The sequence below is a fragment of the Cygnus olor genome, chromosome 1 (assembly GCF_009769625.2).
Source record: "Cygnus olor isolate bCygOlo1 chromosome 1, bCygOlo1.pri.v2, whole genome shotgun sequence".
NCBI lineage: Eukaryota > Metazoa > Chordata > Aves > Anseriformes > Anatidae > Cygnus > Cygnus olor.
In genome coordinates, this window is record NC_049169.1 from 58,391,982 (window position 1) to 58,410,952 (window position 18,971).

Below are 18,971 nucleotides of genomic sequence, written 5' to 3' on the forward strand. Positions count from 1 at the left end.
ATGTCCTGGATCCTGTGCAAATGCAGAGCAATCAGAGACTTGCAGCACAGCTCAGATACTCAGAAAACAATACAGTACATAGCCAGGGGCTGGAGAGGTGGCATAAAAATCGGCTCTCAAAGTTTGTGATGGGCATTTTGTTAGTGTCGTTGAGCTTTAAGAGAGTGTTGGCCTGTTGGATGGTGGAAATGTGAGGCCAAAGAGCAGGTAGGATTGAAACAGGTGGAAGAAGGAAATCAGAGGGTAAATATGGTTTGGTTGTTAAGTGTTCAGCTTGTGGACCGTGTGTCTCTCCCCTGCTGATGCCTTTTTCAGATGCAGTTTTAGGAAGCAGTGCCTTTACTGTGATTCATGAAAAAATGCTTTGTCTGCTTTTGTTTGCCTCTTCCTTTCCATCTGAGTTTTTAGCCATCTCTATTTCTGTTGCCCCACTGTTATGACATTTCCTCTTTCTTCTCACTATATCAGCGCATTTACCCATCTGTACTTTGCAATATTACTGAGTCTTTTGCATTTTCATAGCATTTCTTGGCCATTTTCTTCCTGCTCAGTTCCTGCTTTAGTTTGATCTAAATATTCAATCACTTGTGAATATTAGATGCGTGCCTTGAAATATAGAATATTTGTTGCCATTTTGAGATGGGGAGCACATAGCAGTTTTTTTGGTTTTTTTGTTTTTTTTAAGTCTTTGTAAGGATGCACTTAACAATGACTTAGGAAAATCCAGGTTTAGTGGCCAGAGTTGGAGACTTTACCAAGGATGTTGGCTTAGTGTTTAGTGTCAGTACTGTTGCTACTTCTGCCATTTAATTCCTTGGGAATTGTGTGTTGTGACTTCGTTTTGGGTTTGTGCTCCTGGGACCCAGAACTACAGTAGCAAAAAATGACACTGCATTAACAAGCAAGCAGCAATAGATCATATGAATTATATAAGTGGAAAAGGAAACTGAAACCTTTTTTCCCTTTATGTGCTTTAAAAAGTCTTGATATTCTTGCATGAGATTTAAATACAATAAAATTGGGACAAAATTCTGATTTTTAAATAAAAATTATGGGAACAATGAATTTAGCCATATACTATGGTGGTTAGTTCTACATTGTTGGTGCTGTGTAGGATAACAATGATTTCTGACTGATTTTACTGAGCTTTGTGAATGTCAGTGTATCCTTTTAAGGAGCTGTTTCTGAATATTTTGAAGGAATACCCTCTTCTAGACTGAATTCACCTTCAGTTTTTGAGATGCACACTATTTGCTACAAAACTTTTGATGGCACTTGCCCTGGAAAGAGAATTGTAACACTGAATATGCACCACTGAAACCTGAGTGGAGGGTTAAGAAGAGTCAGGGTGCAATATTTCTTTGCTACCTCATCACAAGAGAAAATAAACTTTTGCTGATGCTTTTGTTAGGAGACCCACTGTCTGGGCCACATTATCTGCACACTAGGAGGTGTTCCCAGCACCTTTTCCTTTTGAGAGGGAATGAGATTAAGTAGTGGGAATGTAAAAGTAGAGAGTAGTGAGAAGACAGATTCTGAATTTCCTTTTTTATTTTCCCAACTGCTTTGTCTTTGCAAAGTCACTGTCATCCCCTGCTCTTATTTCCTTATCTGTAGAATAGGAATTTCAGTGACTGACCTACTTTGAAGTAGTGATTAAAGTTCTGATTGCACAGCCATAAAGATGGCTGGAATCACAGCTGTGGCAGTTGGACAGGAGAGAAGTGGGTTGTACTGGTCTACAGTACTGAAAAATCAGGGTTTATGCCCCCTGAAAACAGTTACTACAGTCTTCAAAATGTAAATCTCTTTTTCTTTCTAACCGTGTTCTGAACTTTAAAATCTCCCAGGTTTGTCTTGATATTTTCAAGATGTCCTGGAGAAGTTTACTAGAATTTTGGTGTTTCTTTGTGATGAAAACTTGGGTTTTCCTGTAATTCAAACCACTATAGCTTGTGATCGAATAACAATAGTTGATGGTTCTTAATGGAGCAGTGCAGAGTCTCAGGGGACTTGCAATTAGTACCAACTGAAAGCTGTTAATTATCCATCTGGATATACGCTTATATTTGTCCCAGAACCCTGCTTTGTGTGCAGAGCAGCAGTAAGTTTGTAAATTGACAGCTCAAGCTGCTCTAAACGCTTGGATCAGTGCCTTGGAAAGGAATGCGAGAAAGATAGAAGTATTTGCCCAGAGATTTTTTTTGAGCACTTGGAAAGTAGGATTTTTTTGAAAACTCCTTTTCTTTTTTCTTAAACTATTAACTCCTCCTCCTTCCCTCCTTTTTTTTTTTTTTTTCTTGAAGTTAGAGGAATTTGGCTATGTGCTGGGGCTCTTACATTTCAGAATGCTAGGTATTCAAGCAGGACTTCATTTAACGTGCCTTTAGTGCCAGCTGCTCTTCCAGTGACAGCAGAGTAGTTGTTGGGATGGGTGCATTTATTGGGATGGGCTTCAGTAAAGGCAGTAGAGAGACCTTTGAAGTGACTTGGAGCTGCTTTTGTCCTAAGGGTGGCAGCACCCTGTTGTGGGGTGGAGGCATTTGGTGATGGACGTGCTGCCGAGGCACGTGGGGCCAGGTGGTGCAGGAGGGCCGTAACCCTAAGCTGCAGCTGGGTGGTGGGCTTCAGCAGCTCTCCTTTGGGTGCAAGACCCTCAGGCTGCGATGCTGCAAGGCAGGTGAGCGTGTGGTGCTGTGGTTAGGGAAAAGGTCACAGGAGCCAAACGTGTGAGCTGTGCTCGAGGAGCAAGACTCGGTAGCTCTGACAAGCCCGTGTGTGTAAATACGGAGAAGCATTTTTATATTTCTTCTTCAAATAAACCACATCCGTGTGAGTACGTGTTGTGCTTCCTGCTCTAGTTCTGTTCTCCCATCTGTGCTGTAGAACCCTGAAGTAGTTCATCGCATGGATGGTCTTACAGAAGAAATATTTCTTACGGATTTTGGTCTTGTAGTTCTTCCTCCTTGCAAGCAAACCCTCATGCTACATCTGGCATTGCTGCTGTCTGATTTCTGAGAATGTTGTGTTAATTGTTCTGGACATCTTATTACCTGAGCAGTATGTAATGCAGCAAGCAGGGACTTAATTTACTGGGTTGCATGCTGAAGCTCTTGCAACAGGGTTTGACCAAGCTGTGCCCAGTTCACATTCCTGGCTTCCCACTGCCACAGTAAATTATTTTCAGAGCTTTGCCATCATCTCTAGTTCTTCATCATACTACAGAAACAGCTTACGTGGGATCTTCACATAATGAAAAGGAATGGCATTTAAGAACTCAGGAGGCTGTCGTGTCTCTACGGACTATTAGAAGGGATAAACAGTTAAGCAAATTAGAGGAAAATAAGATGTATTATGTCTTTGGAGAGAAGTTTCATCTCGTTATTTCCGGTAAATCTGTCTAGATATTGAAAACAGCGATGGCAGAAAGGGAATCAAAATAAACCCATGTTGCCTTTGGCAATATATCCAGAGAGAGAACAGCATGGGAATTGTGAAGAGTAATTCTGTTCGGCTTCAGTGTCTCTGCGAGCAGTTGTCTTGTGATTCCAGAGTCACATGGGTAAGGCAGCTTTATGGCCAGGCTCTTAAGGAAACTCTCAACAATTATGAAACAGCCTTGGTTTATATGCACCGCATTACTAGGTATCAGGACGGCTTGTATCTGTCCAGGACTGTTTTAAGTAGTGCTTTATAACTGTTATTTTCCTCCCCAAATTCGTGACACCTTGTGTCTGCATTTTTCAACAGCGCTTCTTGTTTGATCTTACCATCTAATGACTTCTGCAAAATAGTGTATATATTATTGTTCCTTTTTCAGTGGAGGTTTGCACCATATACCTGTGCAGTTCTTGAGGTTTATTCACCATATGCTGCTAACAGGTAAAGGGTATTAGCCCCTGAGAACTAATGCGTTTACAAAGCCTTGGGAGTTGATGTTAATACTGCTGATGAAGTGGGAGCCACCATGCTTGGAAGCAAGCCAACGTTGCGCTAAGCAGGATCTGGAGACCTGAGTACTGCGAGGAAGCATAAATATATAGATGCCCTGCTGACGGGAGCTGTTTTGCAGGAAACTGAAGATTCTTTCCCTACTTAACTAGACATCCTACGGTGGCTGCTTTTGCTGTTTTACAGCAGAGTTTTGACTGGCGCCCTTTTTTTTTTTTTTTTTCAAGCTGTTAGATGATCCTTTGCTGAACTTACCGCATTTGTGAGGACTGAATGCCATGCTGTGAATCAGCAGCAAGGCAAACTGTATTTTAGCCTGATCTTGTGAAGTGCTGGGCAGCCTGAGCACCCCAGTGAGGCTTAGCTTCTCTCAACACGGGGTTCAAGATTCCAAGCAATTTAATATGGAAACCTAAATGTGTGGGACTGTAACATTTACCAGACTGCTCGAAAATTATATTTTGTAGGAAGATAACATGCGCATGTAGACAGAGATGCATAAAACAGCCATATCAAGACCCAGTTCTTCCTGTGCTGTGTCTGGTTTTGAAGGTCAGTGTGTTCCCTAGTTCTGAAAGGATGAGAAGCCTGCAACTGCCTTGTGGACCTCCTCTCTCAACCACCTGCCTGATTTTTTTTCCTCATTTATCAGGCATTAAGCTTTCCCAAATGTAAGCCGGACTTTACTACGTGTCATTCTGCACATACAGACTGCATGAATAAATGCATTTTCCAGTCTCTTGCTTGTTTACATATGAAGAAGCATTTGGCAGTTCTGTGTGCTGGTTACTTGCAGAGTTTTAAAAATGCCAGCTTTAGCTGGAGTAGGAAAGTAGCTTTGCAGAAAGCTTCATTATATTGGGATTGGAAGTGAATGTGATGGAACAGCTCTCTCTGTCTTTAGAAGTTAATTTATAGCTCAACCTAATCCTTTACATGACCTCAAATCTGAAGTCTGTTAGACAACTGTCTGTAGAAATATCTTCTGCCTTTAATGTGTTGGCTCTCTGGTTTTGCTTTGGAAAATACAAGAAAGAGATTCTAAAAAATGATGGACTGCCTCACTGGTAAATGGTCAATACAGCGAAGATTTTATTACAAACAGGTTACAGAAAAATCAGTCTCTCCTGATACGAACAGCTTGGTGAATAAAAGTGGTAATTGTAAAGGTGGAATCAGCTCAGAAAATCGCATGCCTTTGCTCTGGTGCTAGATCAGAAAACAACAGTTGGACGTTTTGTTGCTGACTTGTTTGAAGGCAGGATGAGGTACTGAAGTAACCCAAGAATTCGACAGAACGTTTTTTAATCTGCTGGGTTTTTATTTGTGGTGGATTAATGCTGGATTCAAAACACCACCCCCATTACCTTATTATGTGAACTGGTGTTAGTGAACTTTACGAAAACCTATTACTGGGGATTGTCCTAGCTTGCCAGCCATGGGCTTTGTTTGTTTATTTTCAATTAAAAAGTACAGGATTTTATCTGTGATCATAACTGTCTGCTGGATACCTATTTGTGTCCAGATCTTCAGTCTGTTCTTCTAGTGGACTTTTTGCATTAATGCTGCAGTGGTGTTTTCCCTGATGTATAAAATCATCTAATGAAAATTAATGAATTTGTAAGGCCCAGTACTGGTTAATTTTGCCTGCATGTAGAACGTCTGGATTTCTGTTCAGGTTTCTCTTGGTTTTCTGCCTGAAACTATCATTTCATCAATAGCTTTCCCACTCCAGAAATGCTTGATGAATTCTGAAGTTTCGAGGTAATGTGGGAGAGATGCTGAGTAAGCGGTTGGGACTGTAAAATAGCTTTTCTTTTGCTATGGTCTACTGAATTTCAGTCACTTCAGGATAAAGGAAGTGAATGTTGCTATATTGTATAGGAAAATATTTTGGAAGTAGATTGAAACACGATAAAATGATTTGCCTGGATTTAGTGGATCTATCAGCTGAGGCAATCCAAATAACTTCTATGTCTTGAGACTGGTAAGTCGTGGCAGTAGGGGGGCAGGAGAAGGCTGGTTAGGAACAAATGGGAGGAGGATTAACCAAACTTTCCCAGATTAGTGCGTTTAGCAATGCGGTATTACCACTAGGTCAGCAGAGCACTTTGCCTGCTTCCTGTTGCTTATGCAATATGATTGTGTTTAAATTCCCCAGCTTAATTTGAATTGTTTACAAGTGTTTGTTTTGTGTGTGTGCTGTGGTGGATATGTCTAGTGGCAGAGAGAGTTACAAAGAGGCAGGGAGGGAGGAGGGAAGGGCCCAGGATTAACTCCTCCACGTGGGCAGGGATTGAGTAAAAAGCTTGCTCATGGTGTTTTGACGCACAGAACCAATCCAGTAAGAGGCATGAGCGATGCGTCCTGCTGGCATCAATGGGACATAAGTGGGATGTGGAGCTGTTGGCCTAAAGTCAGCCCAAAATTTTGAAGGAAATTTTATGTCAGGCCCTTCCATCACTTTGGACCTGGGGTAGCATGCCATGGATGTCTGCTTGGGGTCTCTATGTGGCTGTTGTCACCTGATTGTATACTTGACGTGATGTTAACTTATAGCCCCATGAGACACTCTGGGTGTGTGTATTCTCCCTCTTATCCTGTCACATACTAGAGACCTCTCCTGGGGAGCAGTGATCGCTGGAAGATGCTTCTTCCACACCTCTCTGTATTGCCCACTCTCAAACTGCCTCATGTCAATGAGTAACAATGCTCTTTTTTACTCTTTGGATATCATTGGGATGGGGAAGGAGGGTGAGGAGCTGGTAATCTTAAAAATCAAACTGGTCAAAGCTTTGAGGATGGCTAACACAAAGGAATATGATACCTTTGGTGTCAGCCTAGTATTCTGAAGCTGCTTTTAATGTTGGCAAGTTTGAGCCACCAACATATATTTTCAAAACAGGACCGCAGGAACAAATGAACTAAGACAAAGGGGGGAAAAAGGCTTATTTCTAAATGCAGATTATTTCAAAAGATTCCTCTCACGTTGATCCAGCTATAAAACTAACAGATAGCACCACTGCTGCTGTGGGAGGACTTACTCTTAAAGCTTTTACTCAGCTTCATCTTTGACATTGACAGAGAAGATCCCATGCCTGAGAACCTCTGCTGCTTTCTGTAGTCTTAAATCCACCTCTGGACTCGAGCCACATGCACACAAACAAGCACACCCTTCTAATGTCACCAGTCCACACGGAGCGAGTCTCATCCTTCCTGTCATCCAGTCACTGCTTGCCAGCGCCAGCTTTGAAGGTTTCGGTCTCTCAAGTGTCCTTACTGCCTGGGGGCAGATAGTTAAGGCTTATTCCATCCTTCCCGGAGCCCTTAACAAGGTTTGTTAACTCAGAAGGCACAGCCTCCTTTTTCATCCACTGGCTTGGGAAATACTTAAAGACAAGTGTTTGTGTAAAGCCTTTTCACGCTGAAAACTTCACAATCCGTATAACCTGCAAATCTTGCATGAATCCTGGGTATTATTACTTTATGAAATTGTAATGCTCGTTACTAATTGGTCTGAGACAAGAAACAAGACTAGAATAATCCCCTGTTGTGGGAATGGTGAGAATAGTCATGGGGTGCACATGACCTGAATTTGGGCCCAGATTAACTCCAGTTCTGAGCCCTTGTTTGCGACTTGGAGGGCCTCTGCCCTCACATCTCCAGCCACCTGTGAGTGTTATTGCCCAAGTGTTTTAAGATCGTCAGAATTAGCTCATCCTTCTGCTGTGTGCTTACAGTGCAGTTATTCACGTACAGCTGCTGTTATGTAGGCTGCTGTGGCTATGCCTCTTTTTTTCTTTCTGTGCTCTTGGGCACACCTAAGACTCTGGCTGAACATTTGGGACAAGCCTTGCTGTCCGGATTAGCACTCCTTTTTGGCATGCCAAAGTGGTGCAGAAGCAGCAGGCTGTAATGCAGTATGTCAGAGGTGGCATGAGGCCAAAGTAAAGCTGTTTCTGGCCCAGATGGTTAACTTTGCCATGCTTTGCTTGCTCAGGACGGTGAGGGAGGGAGCACACAAACTCTGTCCCAGTTTTAATGGTTTTGTATACCAGCCCCAGAAAAAGGGTGCTATAAAAGCAGTTCAGAGATTGCCCTGAGTTTTATGAACTCTCCATGGCTTTAACATATTTTATTCCCCCCTCAAAATGTGTAAAGTTTAAAATGAAATTACAAGTGAGTAATTTTCTATGTTACCAAGGAAGAGTTACCAATCTGACAAAGTTTGAGACAGATCTGAGTTCCCCCTGCTCCCTTTTTCTTTTCTTCCCCAGTTTTAAGTCATTGCTAACAAATGGGGCCACAACAGTTGATTTACTAGTGTTGTGAATATACCGAGTAAAAGCTGATGTATCCAAATGCTTGGCTGTATTTTCTTCTAGCGAGGTCAAGCAAAATTATGCACCCTCCCTACAAGTCTTGCTTTGCTTAACTCTTAAGGATGTGTGTACTTTCTTTGGGCAGTTTAGCCATAAGAGCACAGAATTACGTGCGTCTTGTACTCCTGTATCAACTTAATGCAGTTTAATTGTATCAGTACGTTCCCTGAGCGTGATCACATTATATAAAGGCAGATCTGTGGGTTCTCTTTATTCCTGTAGATTTTGGAGAAAGATGATTAATGAATATGAAACATTGTTATGCTAGTATGACAGCTTACATGTTTGAGGTCGTTCTGATTCTATCTTGGAAGAAAACAAAATGACAAATTTCACCTGTGTTCAAAGAGGTTAAGCTGAAATAAGCTGCGTGTTGATTATGTGTGAAATGTACCTGATACTACTGCTTCTCTGTGCAGGTATGTTGGGACTGTTTGTTTACATGCAACTGAATGTTTGAGTAGTTGCAGATTCAGTCAAGAGGCTGGTTATGAAATAGTAGTAACAGCAGAGCTAAAAATAGCTAAAAATTTGTCATTATTTGTATTAATGTGTAACTTTTGTTTGTAGAATGAAATGTGTCTTGCCACACAACAGCTTTCGAAGCAGCTCCTTGCCTATGAAAAGCAGGTATGTTCAACATTGTGCCTCTGATTTATTCGTCCACACTTGAAAAGAAGCCTCTTCAAAGAGTGTGGTTTCCAGAAGTGCTCAGGGCATTGGATCTATTTGATTTCATGTGAAGGCTGTTGTAAAATTCCCCAGGATCTTCAAGGGAATTGGGTCACTTCTCAGCATCTTTAAAATTAAAAGAAACAAAAAACAAAACAAAAACAAGACAAAAAAAAGTGCAAAATGTGAGTTAATAAACTTACGAAGATAGAAGCCAGTGTGTTCCTACTGTATAATGTTAAAATGAATCTAATAAGCATTAATTGCATGTTGTTCAAAATCCATTAATTTAAAACAAGAGTAGCAGTGCGTAAAGAATATATATATTGAGTTATTGTTTTTCCATTTATTTTTACTGCATTTTGTAAAAGTATTTATTACCTTTGTAGTAAAACACTTCTTGCGTCTTATACTCAGCTTTGTTGGTTTACTAACCAAATACTTGTTTCTATTTTCAGCATTTTGCCTTAGGGAAAGGAGATGAAGAAGTGATATCCACCCTTCATTACTTTTCAAAAGTTGTGGATGAGGTAATTTGAACTGCTATTATTCTATTATTACAATGTTAATGGAATATTGGAGCTCTTTCTTTTGATCTTTGCCCTTTTGGTTCTGAGCCTTCCCTCTGAAGGACAGATTGTGTGAGAGTTTTATAGAATCATTTAAGCAGTGGTGGAAAGAAGTATAATACCACCTTTTAGTAGTGGTCTCTTTAGATCTGCAGATCACTAGAGCTGGGTCTGTGGCTTCCTCGTACATGCTATTCGCAGAGCAAAGCTGAACTTACTAAATAGGGGAATTAGAAAAGAGACTGAATCAGGACATGTTTCAGGTAGACTGGGAAAAAAATTATATTTTCAAGCTTTGAATACTGCAGTTTGAGCCCAAACCATCCAGGGATGGGCACAGAACAGCTGTGCAGTGGTACAGTTGCAGCTTATTTACTGTAGGATCACAGAGAATCCAAAGGTGTCTGGGGAGGCTGCAGAAAGGTCTGCTGAAGGCAGGTTAGCTACTACAGCTGTATGTGCTGAACACTTCTACACTCCCTCCATAGGTTGCGGCTAAGTAGCAGGTGTCTTCTCAAATGTGCGCTTGTTAGACCTGCCCATATAACATTTCATTCTAATGTCAGTGTCTGGGTTCTTATTGCTTCAGTATCATTTGTTACGTCATTCTCTCTGGTGTGAGCAGGACTGTGTGTCATGAGACAAGTGCTGTTCTTTAGTCTACTTCTAACCTTCACTTAGAAGGCAAAGGGCTATAACGAGGTTTACTTTTGGGGAGACGAGAATAAAGAGGGTTGCAGGGCAAAAAATAAGTTAAAAGTTTTAGAGCTGTGCTCATTCCATGGATAACTCTAATTATATAATGGGAGGAATTCCAAGGATTAATTTTGCCCTTAGCCTTATCCTGCTGCATGCGTGCAATCAGGATATACTTGAAAAGAGCATTTACTGTCACAAGTCTTGTACTTGTGTTGGTGATGTATTTATTAGTAGATGAAAACTAGTACATTCTCCTCCCCAGGTACAGGAGAACCATCCATTTTGTGGGCTGAAAGTGGAGACCTTGCTGCTCAGTTCTGTCAGTCACATTTTCCATCACAGGAACCTGCTCCATTCCTCAACCTCCTTTCACGTGTGTTAGCTAGCCCCTGTATCTCTTTTCCAGTTGTCCTTTCTACGGGTGTTGAGTTGCCCTGGTTTAGTTCTGTGTTGTTGAGTGGGAAATACTGACTTCATCCTTACCTACCTAAGCCTAATCACAACAGGAAAATGCTGTGAAGGTAAAATACTGGCCCCTGTTGTGATTGTGTCCTGGGTAACCTTCCTGGATGGAAGGAGATTCTAGTCATGGAAGTGGAACTGTAACTCTGTGGTATAGAGCCTAACAAAATCTGGTTAATAGAAGCAAATTACAGATGAAATCCCACTGGGTTACTCACTAGAATTAATCATCAAGTGAACTGCTCTAATACAGCATGTGGGAAATGAAAAATTCTTGTATCCTTATAAAACGGTAGGCAGGAATTAACCACTTAGTGCAAAATCCCCATCTGTCTCACAGAAATATGTTTTAAGCACTGAAGTACATGGAAGTACCTTACATCTTTGTCTGCTGGGCACAAATGGCAGGTGTGGTTCTTCAAAAGCTGTAGAGTGCTGGGGCCATGCTCTAATTTAGATGGTTCTCCTGTGGATCATCGCTCTGCAGTTTGTTCCTCCAAAGCTGACTTTACTATTATAGGGCCTAACAACTCTAGCTGATGGCTGAACTCAGTTGTGTAAGGTGATGTATAAACACGGGTCTTTTTTTCTTTTTTTGAAAGAGTTTGTATACTTTTACTTCCATGGGAGAAATATATTTTGTAGGTTAGATATATAGATACATAGATCTTACACAAATACTTATGTGTATGTATATCTTTAAAAGATTTTTTAAAAACTCGCCTTGCATCTGTGTGCATCCATGTGTGTTGAGGAAGCAGGGGTTACAATGAAAACCTGCAGCGGGTGCTTAAGTGTTCACCAGAAAGCTGCGGTAGATGCTAGGTTGGAAAATACAACGATTATAGTAACGTGATTATTGTGGTCATAGTTTAACCACTGGGGCTTGTTGGTCTGCCTCAGCCTACATGGAAATGGGAGTAAGATGCGTTACGTAGAATTTGGTGCTAATTTTTCTGGTGGAGAAAGGTCACTGTGGTCATCTAATTCTTACTGGGAAAAGTGCATGTTGATGTTGACAAATGCATGCAGAAAGACCGTAGGAGTCACTTATTTTAGTAGGAGACATTTGAGTTCAAGTATTATGAATAGAAGAGGTTATGGAGTCTCTGTCTGTGAAGTTTCTTATAACCTGACTGGACATGGTCCTGGGTAGCCTACTCTAGCTGACCCTACTTGAGCAAGGTAGGTTGACTAGGTGATCTCAAGAGGTCCTTCTCAACCTAAACAGTTCTGTGGTTCTGTGAACGATAATGACACTTGGTGGTGTTGATATGATAGTTCTGATCCCAAATGGTAGAAATATAAAACCACCGGACCTTCTGTAATTTTTTTTTGGTGAGAGCTTTGCTAAGAATTTTGTATTGCTCATGATTAAGGTTACCAACATGTGCTTTATTAGTCTGTATAAACACCAGTTACAGAGAGTTCAGTGACAGTGCATGTTATTCTTTTTTATTTACATTCTTTCTTAGAACATTCCTCTATTCTCTGTTTTAGCTCAATGTTCTTCATTCTGAATTGGCAAAACAGCTTGCAGATACAATGGTTCTCCCAATAATACAGTTTCGGGAAAAGGATCTCACAGGTAAGTTTTATTTTAAATTTTAATTTTCCTCTTGGTGTTCCTTCTTGCTTATTTTGTCATAAGCTAAGGCATAATGCCATATAATTTGTTCTTCTGGTAATTCACAGAAAAGTTTTTGTTTGGTTTTTTTTTTCCTGGTACAGAATTTCCTTTACAGGTGTGTGCTTTTACTCAGACATAAATAGTGCAGTTTCGCCACGTATAGGTTATGCCTTGTGTGGTGCAAGTTTGAAAATACACAACTTTGTTCTTTGTTGGGTCACTCCACTTTGACAGGAGTGTAATTTCACTGAAGCCAGTGATGTTACAGTTGCCTAAAGCAGGGAAATTTAGCAATGTATCTGGCTTGCAAACAACATTTGTCCCACTTCCAAAGTTTGGGGTTGTTTGAAAAATCACAAGCTCTTTCATCTTCATAGTATGATATATTCCCTCCCTTATAAGCAATTAGTTCTCTTTAAGCCCCTTCCATCCATGGCTAGTTCCAAGTAACCTGATTGTGCGAACTTGGAAATTCCTTAAACAGTAAAGCAGGAGTGCAAACATTTGTTGTAATTTCAAAAGAGACTAGTTGATAGTCGAGGTCAAGGACGCTGTAACCTACATATGCATCAGAAACATGAGTTCTTACTGCAGCATTTCCAGGGCTTACTAAAAAAAAAAAAAAAAAAAAAAAAAAACCAACATTTCTCATGCTGAGTTTACTCTCCTGCTTATATATTTTTTGAAAACATCATTTTGATGGGAGATGAAATAAATAAATAGCAAAATAGTGACTGTTATAGGTTTAAGATATCATAGCATCTTATTTGAAACCATGGGAGATACCAAGGTACTTATAAAAATGGGTATCTTGTTCATAATCTAGTGTCTAGTATGTAGCAGTATTTGGGTGCTCAGATGTTGATTCTATAAATGCTCTCACACCTCTTTAACGTGGCCTCCCTGATGCAGTGAATCTGGTCCCATCTGTATGGATTCTGTCCCTAGTTTATAAAAGGAGACGGAAAAAGAAGATGCAACCAAAGCCTCAGCTGGTGCATGACAAAAAAAACAAAAGTTTATTCAGCTTACCTGGATGTCAAAATCTTTTTTTTATTCTCTCCATCCATCCCCACCACCGTTTTGCTCTGACGCAATCTGTAGATTAGAGAGATTAGATTGTAGATTTTAGCAGAGGATTGGCCACACTGAAATTTCATCATAAGATTAAACAAGGAAGCAGAAAAGATAAACTGTGTTCTTGTTTTACTTCTGATCTTGTTATGTATTGAGTACTGTAGAAACCTTTAGGTGCAAGTTAGTCACAGATGGGAAGAATTTCTGTCATTCTGCATTAGAATCATGTGGAAGCATTCTGGGAAGGAAAAGGTGGCATGAAGCTGATTTCTGAATAGGTTGTTACAAATAATCAGAGACCATGATGACATCCTACAGTTTACCCATTTTCTTTTCAGAGTTGCATAAGAGCTGGTCTTGTGGTCTTATGAATGTGCTTAGTTTGTTGGTTTCTGAGAAGGGTTTTGCCAATTAAACGTACATTGATAGGGGAACTGAAAGCGATTTGTACCCAACACTACTGAAAGTTGAGTCGCCTGTTTAGTTTCTCTTCCTCCTACCTGCATCAGAAACTGGTGGCCAAAGTTTGTTATGTCAACCTCACAGCCAGCAATCGGGTGGATTAGACAAATACTTCTTTTTCACAGAGAAGCTTAGCCAAAAAAAAGTTCCACGTTGATGAAGATTATGTACAGGGAAGGGGCTTAGTTCATGCGTCTCTAGGACTTCATTAGATTTCTTGATATCATATAGGCATTGTCAGGCTGTTCAGAACTGCTGGTCTTTTAAGGCAGTGGAGGGCCTTTTGTGATAGCAAGCATAGTGAAACGATGCTTTGGGAAATGACACTGACAGACAAGGAATCTTTCATAGTGATAACTTGCTCAGTCAAATAAACTAACTCGACTCTTACTTTCCTATCTGTCCATTAATTTCTCTAGCCAACTGATCTGGTTTATTATATTTTTCAAGATAGACATGACTTGTGTGTGCATCTCTGCTTTGGAAGGACTGGAATGACTTAGGTATTAACAGTGCTGTAAGTCATCTCAGTTGAACAAAGTGTTTACAGCAGTTTTTATTTTGAATATTCAATTTCTCTTTTCCAGAAGTAAGCACGTTGAAGGATCTTTTTGGCCTTGCTAGCAATGGTATGTTTCCTGGTTTTGTTTGTTTCTAATAGTGTGCACCTGTTATATCACAGAAGACATTTTTAATCTATGCACACACACATCACATTTCTAAAAAAAATAATATTCCTTGTCTACAGAACATGACGTGTCCATGGCAAAGTATAGCAGGTTACCGAAAAGGAAAGAAAATGAAAAGGTAAAGAACTTGAAAGGGAAAAGGAAAAGTTTTCATCAGCCGTTCTGTCTTCATTGTAGCTAGTCCTTACATACACTTACGAGTTTTGGAGAATTCATCAGTTAAAGCCATGTTAGCTCAAGAGTACTTGTGATTTAGCTTCTAAGCAGACACAAAGCTTTTAGACATCAATTCAGCAAAGTTACACCTGTTTTCTCCAGGTAAGGCAAATGACCAAGTATTTTGCTTAACCTAGAGCCCTTCAGGTCCAGAGGAGCTCTTCATACAGATGGAATCCAAATGGCTATAAGTGGATTTGTATGGGCCTACTGTTGTACAGCTAATGTGATGCTGTATCACTGGTACAATTCATTGTAAACCATGTCATGAAGCCTTGTGTCTGCTATTTATAAAGCATACCATTGTTTCACATCTGCCTTCCTGCTAGATTTCTCTGTATGGATTGTCATTTCATTTACAGTACACCAAACCATGTTGGTGGGATTGTTTTACATTTCTTCTTCATTGCCCACTGGACCACTATTCCAAAATATACTTCTGTATGCTGGAAATGTATGATTGGCCCTATCCTTTAAGAGTGCTTCAGTTCTACAGGATGCTCTTTCAAAGGAAGTGCACTGAAGAACAGAATGTGATACAGCATATTGTGAATTATTCATCTCTGCTTTCTGCACTTACCGGCTTGTGTTGTGATCTCAGCTGCAAATAAATCTCTTGCACTGAGATCAGGTCTAGAATGTTAGTTGTGGTAGTTGAGTTAGTTTGTAGTCACAGGGACTGTCCAAATGCTGAAGTATCTTGACAGAACAGGGCTCAAAGTTGATTTGGGTTTTGGATTTGCTTTGTTAGTTTCTCATCCTTCATTTTAATGTGGAGAAGTTCTTTAATGATTGTTGTTTAAAGATAATTTGAAAATAATCAGCAAATATATCCATATGCACCATGACACTTTGCCAACCTCTTATCAATTTTTGTTTAGCTTAAGGCAGAAGTGGCAAAAGAAGTGGCAAATGCAAGGAGAAAGCAGCATCTTTCATCTCTGCAGTATTACTGTGCCCTGAATGCTCTGCAGTACAGGAAGAGAGTGGCAATGATGGAACCTATGCTAGGATATACACGAGGACAGGTATGGGCAGTAAAACAACTCTATCAGTTAGACACTTGCTAGGGAAAGTGAAACATTGGAGCTCTGTTTTTTTTCAATTATTTATTTATTTTTGAGAGCTGACAAATGAAAATAAAAGAAAACAAAACAGCTTTATTCAGCGTGCCTAGGTTCTAACAAATGGTTTTGTTTGTGGCAGATGGTTGAATGTTTAGCTATCCAGGAAAGATAGCAATGGGAAAAATAAGTACTATTACACATACATTTATTTACATGCACTTGTATGCAAAATCAGCCTGGGGTTAATTATTTTCACAGCTAAGTTATCTGTACAACAGCATGTACTTTTACTCTTTACTCTGTGTCTGCACAAACTCTCCTATGTAGCAGTTCCCCTCCTGGCACATAATGTTCAGCATACTGATGAGGAGCTTACATGACAGGGAACAGAGCATCCACTGGAGAACTAGAAGGACAGAACAGTAGGGTGGATTGAGCATAAGTCTGGGAAATCCTGTTTCTAATCTTTATTCTGCCAGCAATCTGATATAGTGGCTGAACGCACATTTCTCAAATCTGTAAATTGCAGCAGTGATACTGTTAATCTGACCCTCTGGGATGTCAGGAAGATTAATAAACTAGTACTTTCACAGCACTTGATTCTCATGACTTGCCCATTTTAAGGGTCTGTTGTGCTTCAACACTGATGAAAGAAAGCATAAGGGAAAATGAGAATTGGGCCATGAAAATAGAAAAAATGAATGCAATGGTCCGTTTGAGATTGCAGCCTGGATCACCGTGTCAAGTGTCCTGTGACTGTTGCAGATAATGTGTCCTATATAAAGTAGGTACTTAAAGAGAATTCAGTTGCTTTCCATGGAAATTCACACTGCTTCTCTAGTGTATAATTACTTATCCTGAGCAAAAAACTGCACCAGTTTCTCTTTTATGGAAGCCGAACAACTTCGCTGATCTGGCAAAAAAAAATCTCTCATTGCTTTATACAGGAAAGTCTCAGGTTGCCATAGGAATGACTGAATAGCCAGAAGCCAGTTGATACTGATGCTTAAATACTGTGAACCCCCCCCCCATTAGCTTTTAAAGTATGTATTTTCTTTATTAATTGCTCGAAACATGCCTAATATTTCACATTTCCAAAGAATGAGCAGGCCATAAGGAATTTTTAGAAGTCATGGCTAGTATAGAGGGTTTGTTAAAGTTGGACTGGATGATCTTAGAGGTCTTTTCCAACCTGAATGACTCGGTGATTCTATTTGACTGAAAACTGACGTCAACGTCTAAGGGATGCATGGCAGTCTCTCATTATTGTCAGTGGAGTGTAGGGCTCTTCCCTCCTGCAGTAGATTTCTGAAATAAATAGGTGAATCATTCTTGAAGAGAGTCTGCTTTCTCTCCTTTGTCTGTAAAGGGAGTCTGTGGTCAAGAACATAGTTGCAAAAGTCTAAGTTACAGGCAAGATGAATCCTATGTCCCAAAGATAGGGGAAAGGAGTGGAATCACGAGTAAAATTGGATTAAATATCTAATAAATTGCTTAACAGCAGAGAATTGTTTTGATGTTTTTGCATTTATTTCTGGAGTAGCTCACTTTTTTTTTAAAATTAAAAGAATTAATTGCACACACACCACTACCTGTGTCCATGGTTCACAGAGCTGTCAGTAGTTCCTAACTATGACTGTACACCCCACAGCCAGAAATGAAATCTAAGGTAGTCTACACTGAGTGCTTTGCTGCTACTGCATGCCTGCTGAGCCATACCAGCTAACTGGACTCTTCATCTGTAATAAAAAGTGCGCTTGGCCTTAGCAGAACAAAATCATGGTAAAACTGTAGTTGATATAACCAATTGCCCTAGAGACTTCCGCTAGTGCAGCTACACTTCATCGTTTTCTTGTCTGACTTTGCTGTATCAGTTTATAAATTTCCAGGTTGGACTACTAAATCTAATGGACAATTTATGTCCTAGTCTTTTTGGTAAGGTGGCATTGCATGCAGTGGCTCATGACAGCACAGAACCAATTCTGTACGGTGCTGTTATAGGAGAAGGCTGCCTGTTCCCTCTTAGCAGTCATTCAGCAATTCATTGGAAACGTACCTGTCAGCAGCCAATAGCTTGTGTGTGTAATGGGGTACATGAACAGGTGGGAAGGTGCAAAAGAGAAAAATACAAGTCAACAAAGTCATTTTAATCACATATTTGTTTGCCAGCCCAAAGCATCAGTCATAATGGGATCACTGTTAACACAGTTCCAGCAATCTGTTATTTGTCTGCCAGAACCAAGATGATTCCAGTGTCCCTTACTTGTATTTTTCAGATCAACTTTTTCAAGAAAGGAGCAGAGATGTTTTCCAAAAGAATGGACAGCTTTTTGTCATCTGTTTCAGACATGGTTCAAAGGTAACTATACTTTTGCTTCTTTTTGGTTGTTCTTTTGAATTCTGAGCAACAGTACTGAAACCTTCAGGACATAATAGGCAGCACCCATGTTTCTTGCTCAGGAGAGTGCTTCCATGCTTGCATTGCATTTTGGGGCATATTTTGTTAAAGTAGCAGGTGGAAAGGGGGTGTGCTTGTGCATGTAAAGGAAAGTGCTGTCAGTGCACTGCACAGTGTTTTTACAATATAGCCAGGAACTGTATCTTGTAAAGTGCTCAAATGCTTTCTTTTTTTGCAATGGGTTAATAGAATTAATATAATAAAGCTAAAGTGCATTCTGAATTAGAGGTGTTTATACTTGCTGGGTCTTCTGTAATAATAATGGATTGTTGTTACAGTAACCTCCCAAATAAGGATTTAGGACTTGTAGTGTTTGATGTTGTAGATACACAAGGCAACTAAAACTCCTTGCCCTGGGCAATACTCATTGCGTCTGGAATAGCTTGTATCAGTCCACTGAGTTCAACATGAATTGTTTAAGTCCCTGTTTCAATAAAGTGCCCCATTTTTGTGCTCCTGCTTTTGAGATTATTTTTTCTTTGTTCCCTCTCTTCGTCCTCCTCTTTTTGTAGTGGAGATTGACATTCTCTTTATAATTAAGTCCTCGTAAATGTTATAAACTTTACATTTAAAATGTAATCATATTAGAGAGAACATTCATCGTTTCTTTTAAATCAGCTGGAACACTAGGCTGAAT

General features: G+C 40.0%; 1 protein-coding gene across 1 annotated transcript in view; it reads left to right on the plus strand.

Moving 5' to 3' along the window:
- APPL2 (adaptor protein, phosphotyrosine interacting with PH domain and leucine zipper 2) overlaps nucleotides 1–18,971 on the plus strand; it is a 37,920-nt gene that overhangs the window by 6,267 nt on the left and 12,682 nt on the right. Inside the window, exons 3-9 of the mRNA XM_040560147.1 lie at nucleotides 8,904–8,963; nucleotides 9,464–9,535; nucleotides 12,236–12,323; nucleotides 14,492–14,533; nucleotides 14,653–14,711; nucleotides 15,691–15,837; nucleotides 18,153–18,235. Of these exons, the coding sequence (XP_040416081.1) occupies nucleotides 8,904–8,963; nucleotides 9,464–9,535; nucleotides 12,236–12,323; nucleotides 14,492–14,533; nucleotides 14,653–14,711; nucleotides 15,691–15,837; nucleotides 18,153–18,235 (551 nt within the window). The remainder of the gene's footprint in view (nucleotides 1–8,903; nucleotides 8,964–9,463; nucleotides 9,536–12,235; nucleotides 12,324–14,491; nucleotides 14,534–14,652; nucleotides 14,712–15,690; nucleotides 15,838–18,152; nucleotides 18,236–18,971) is intronic.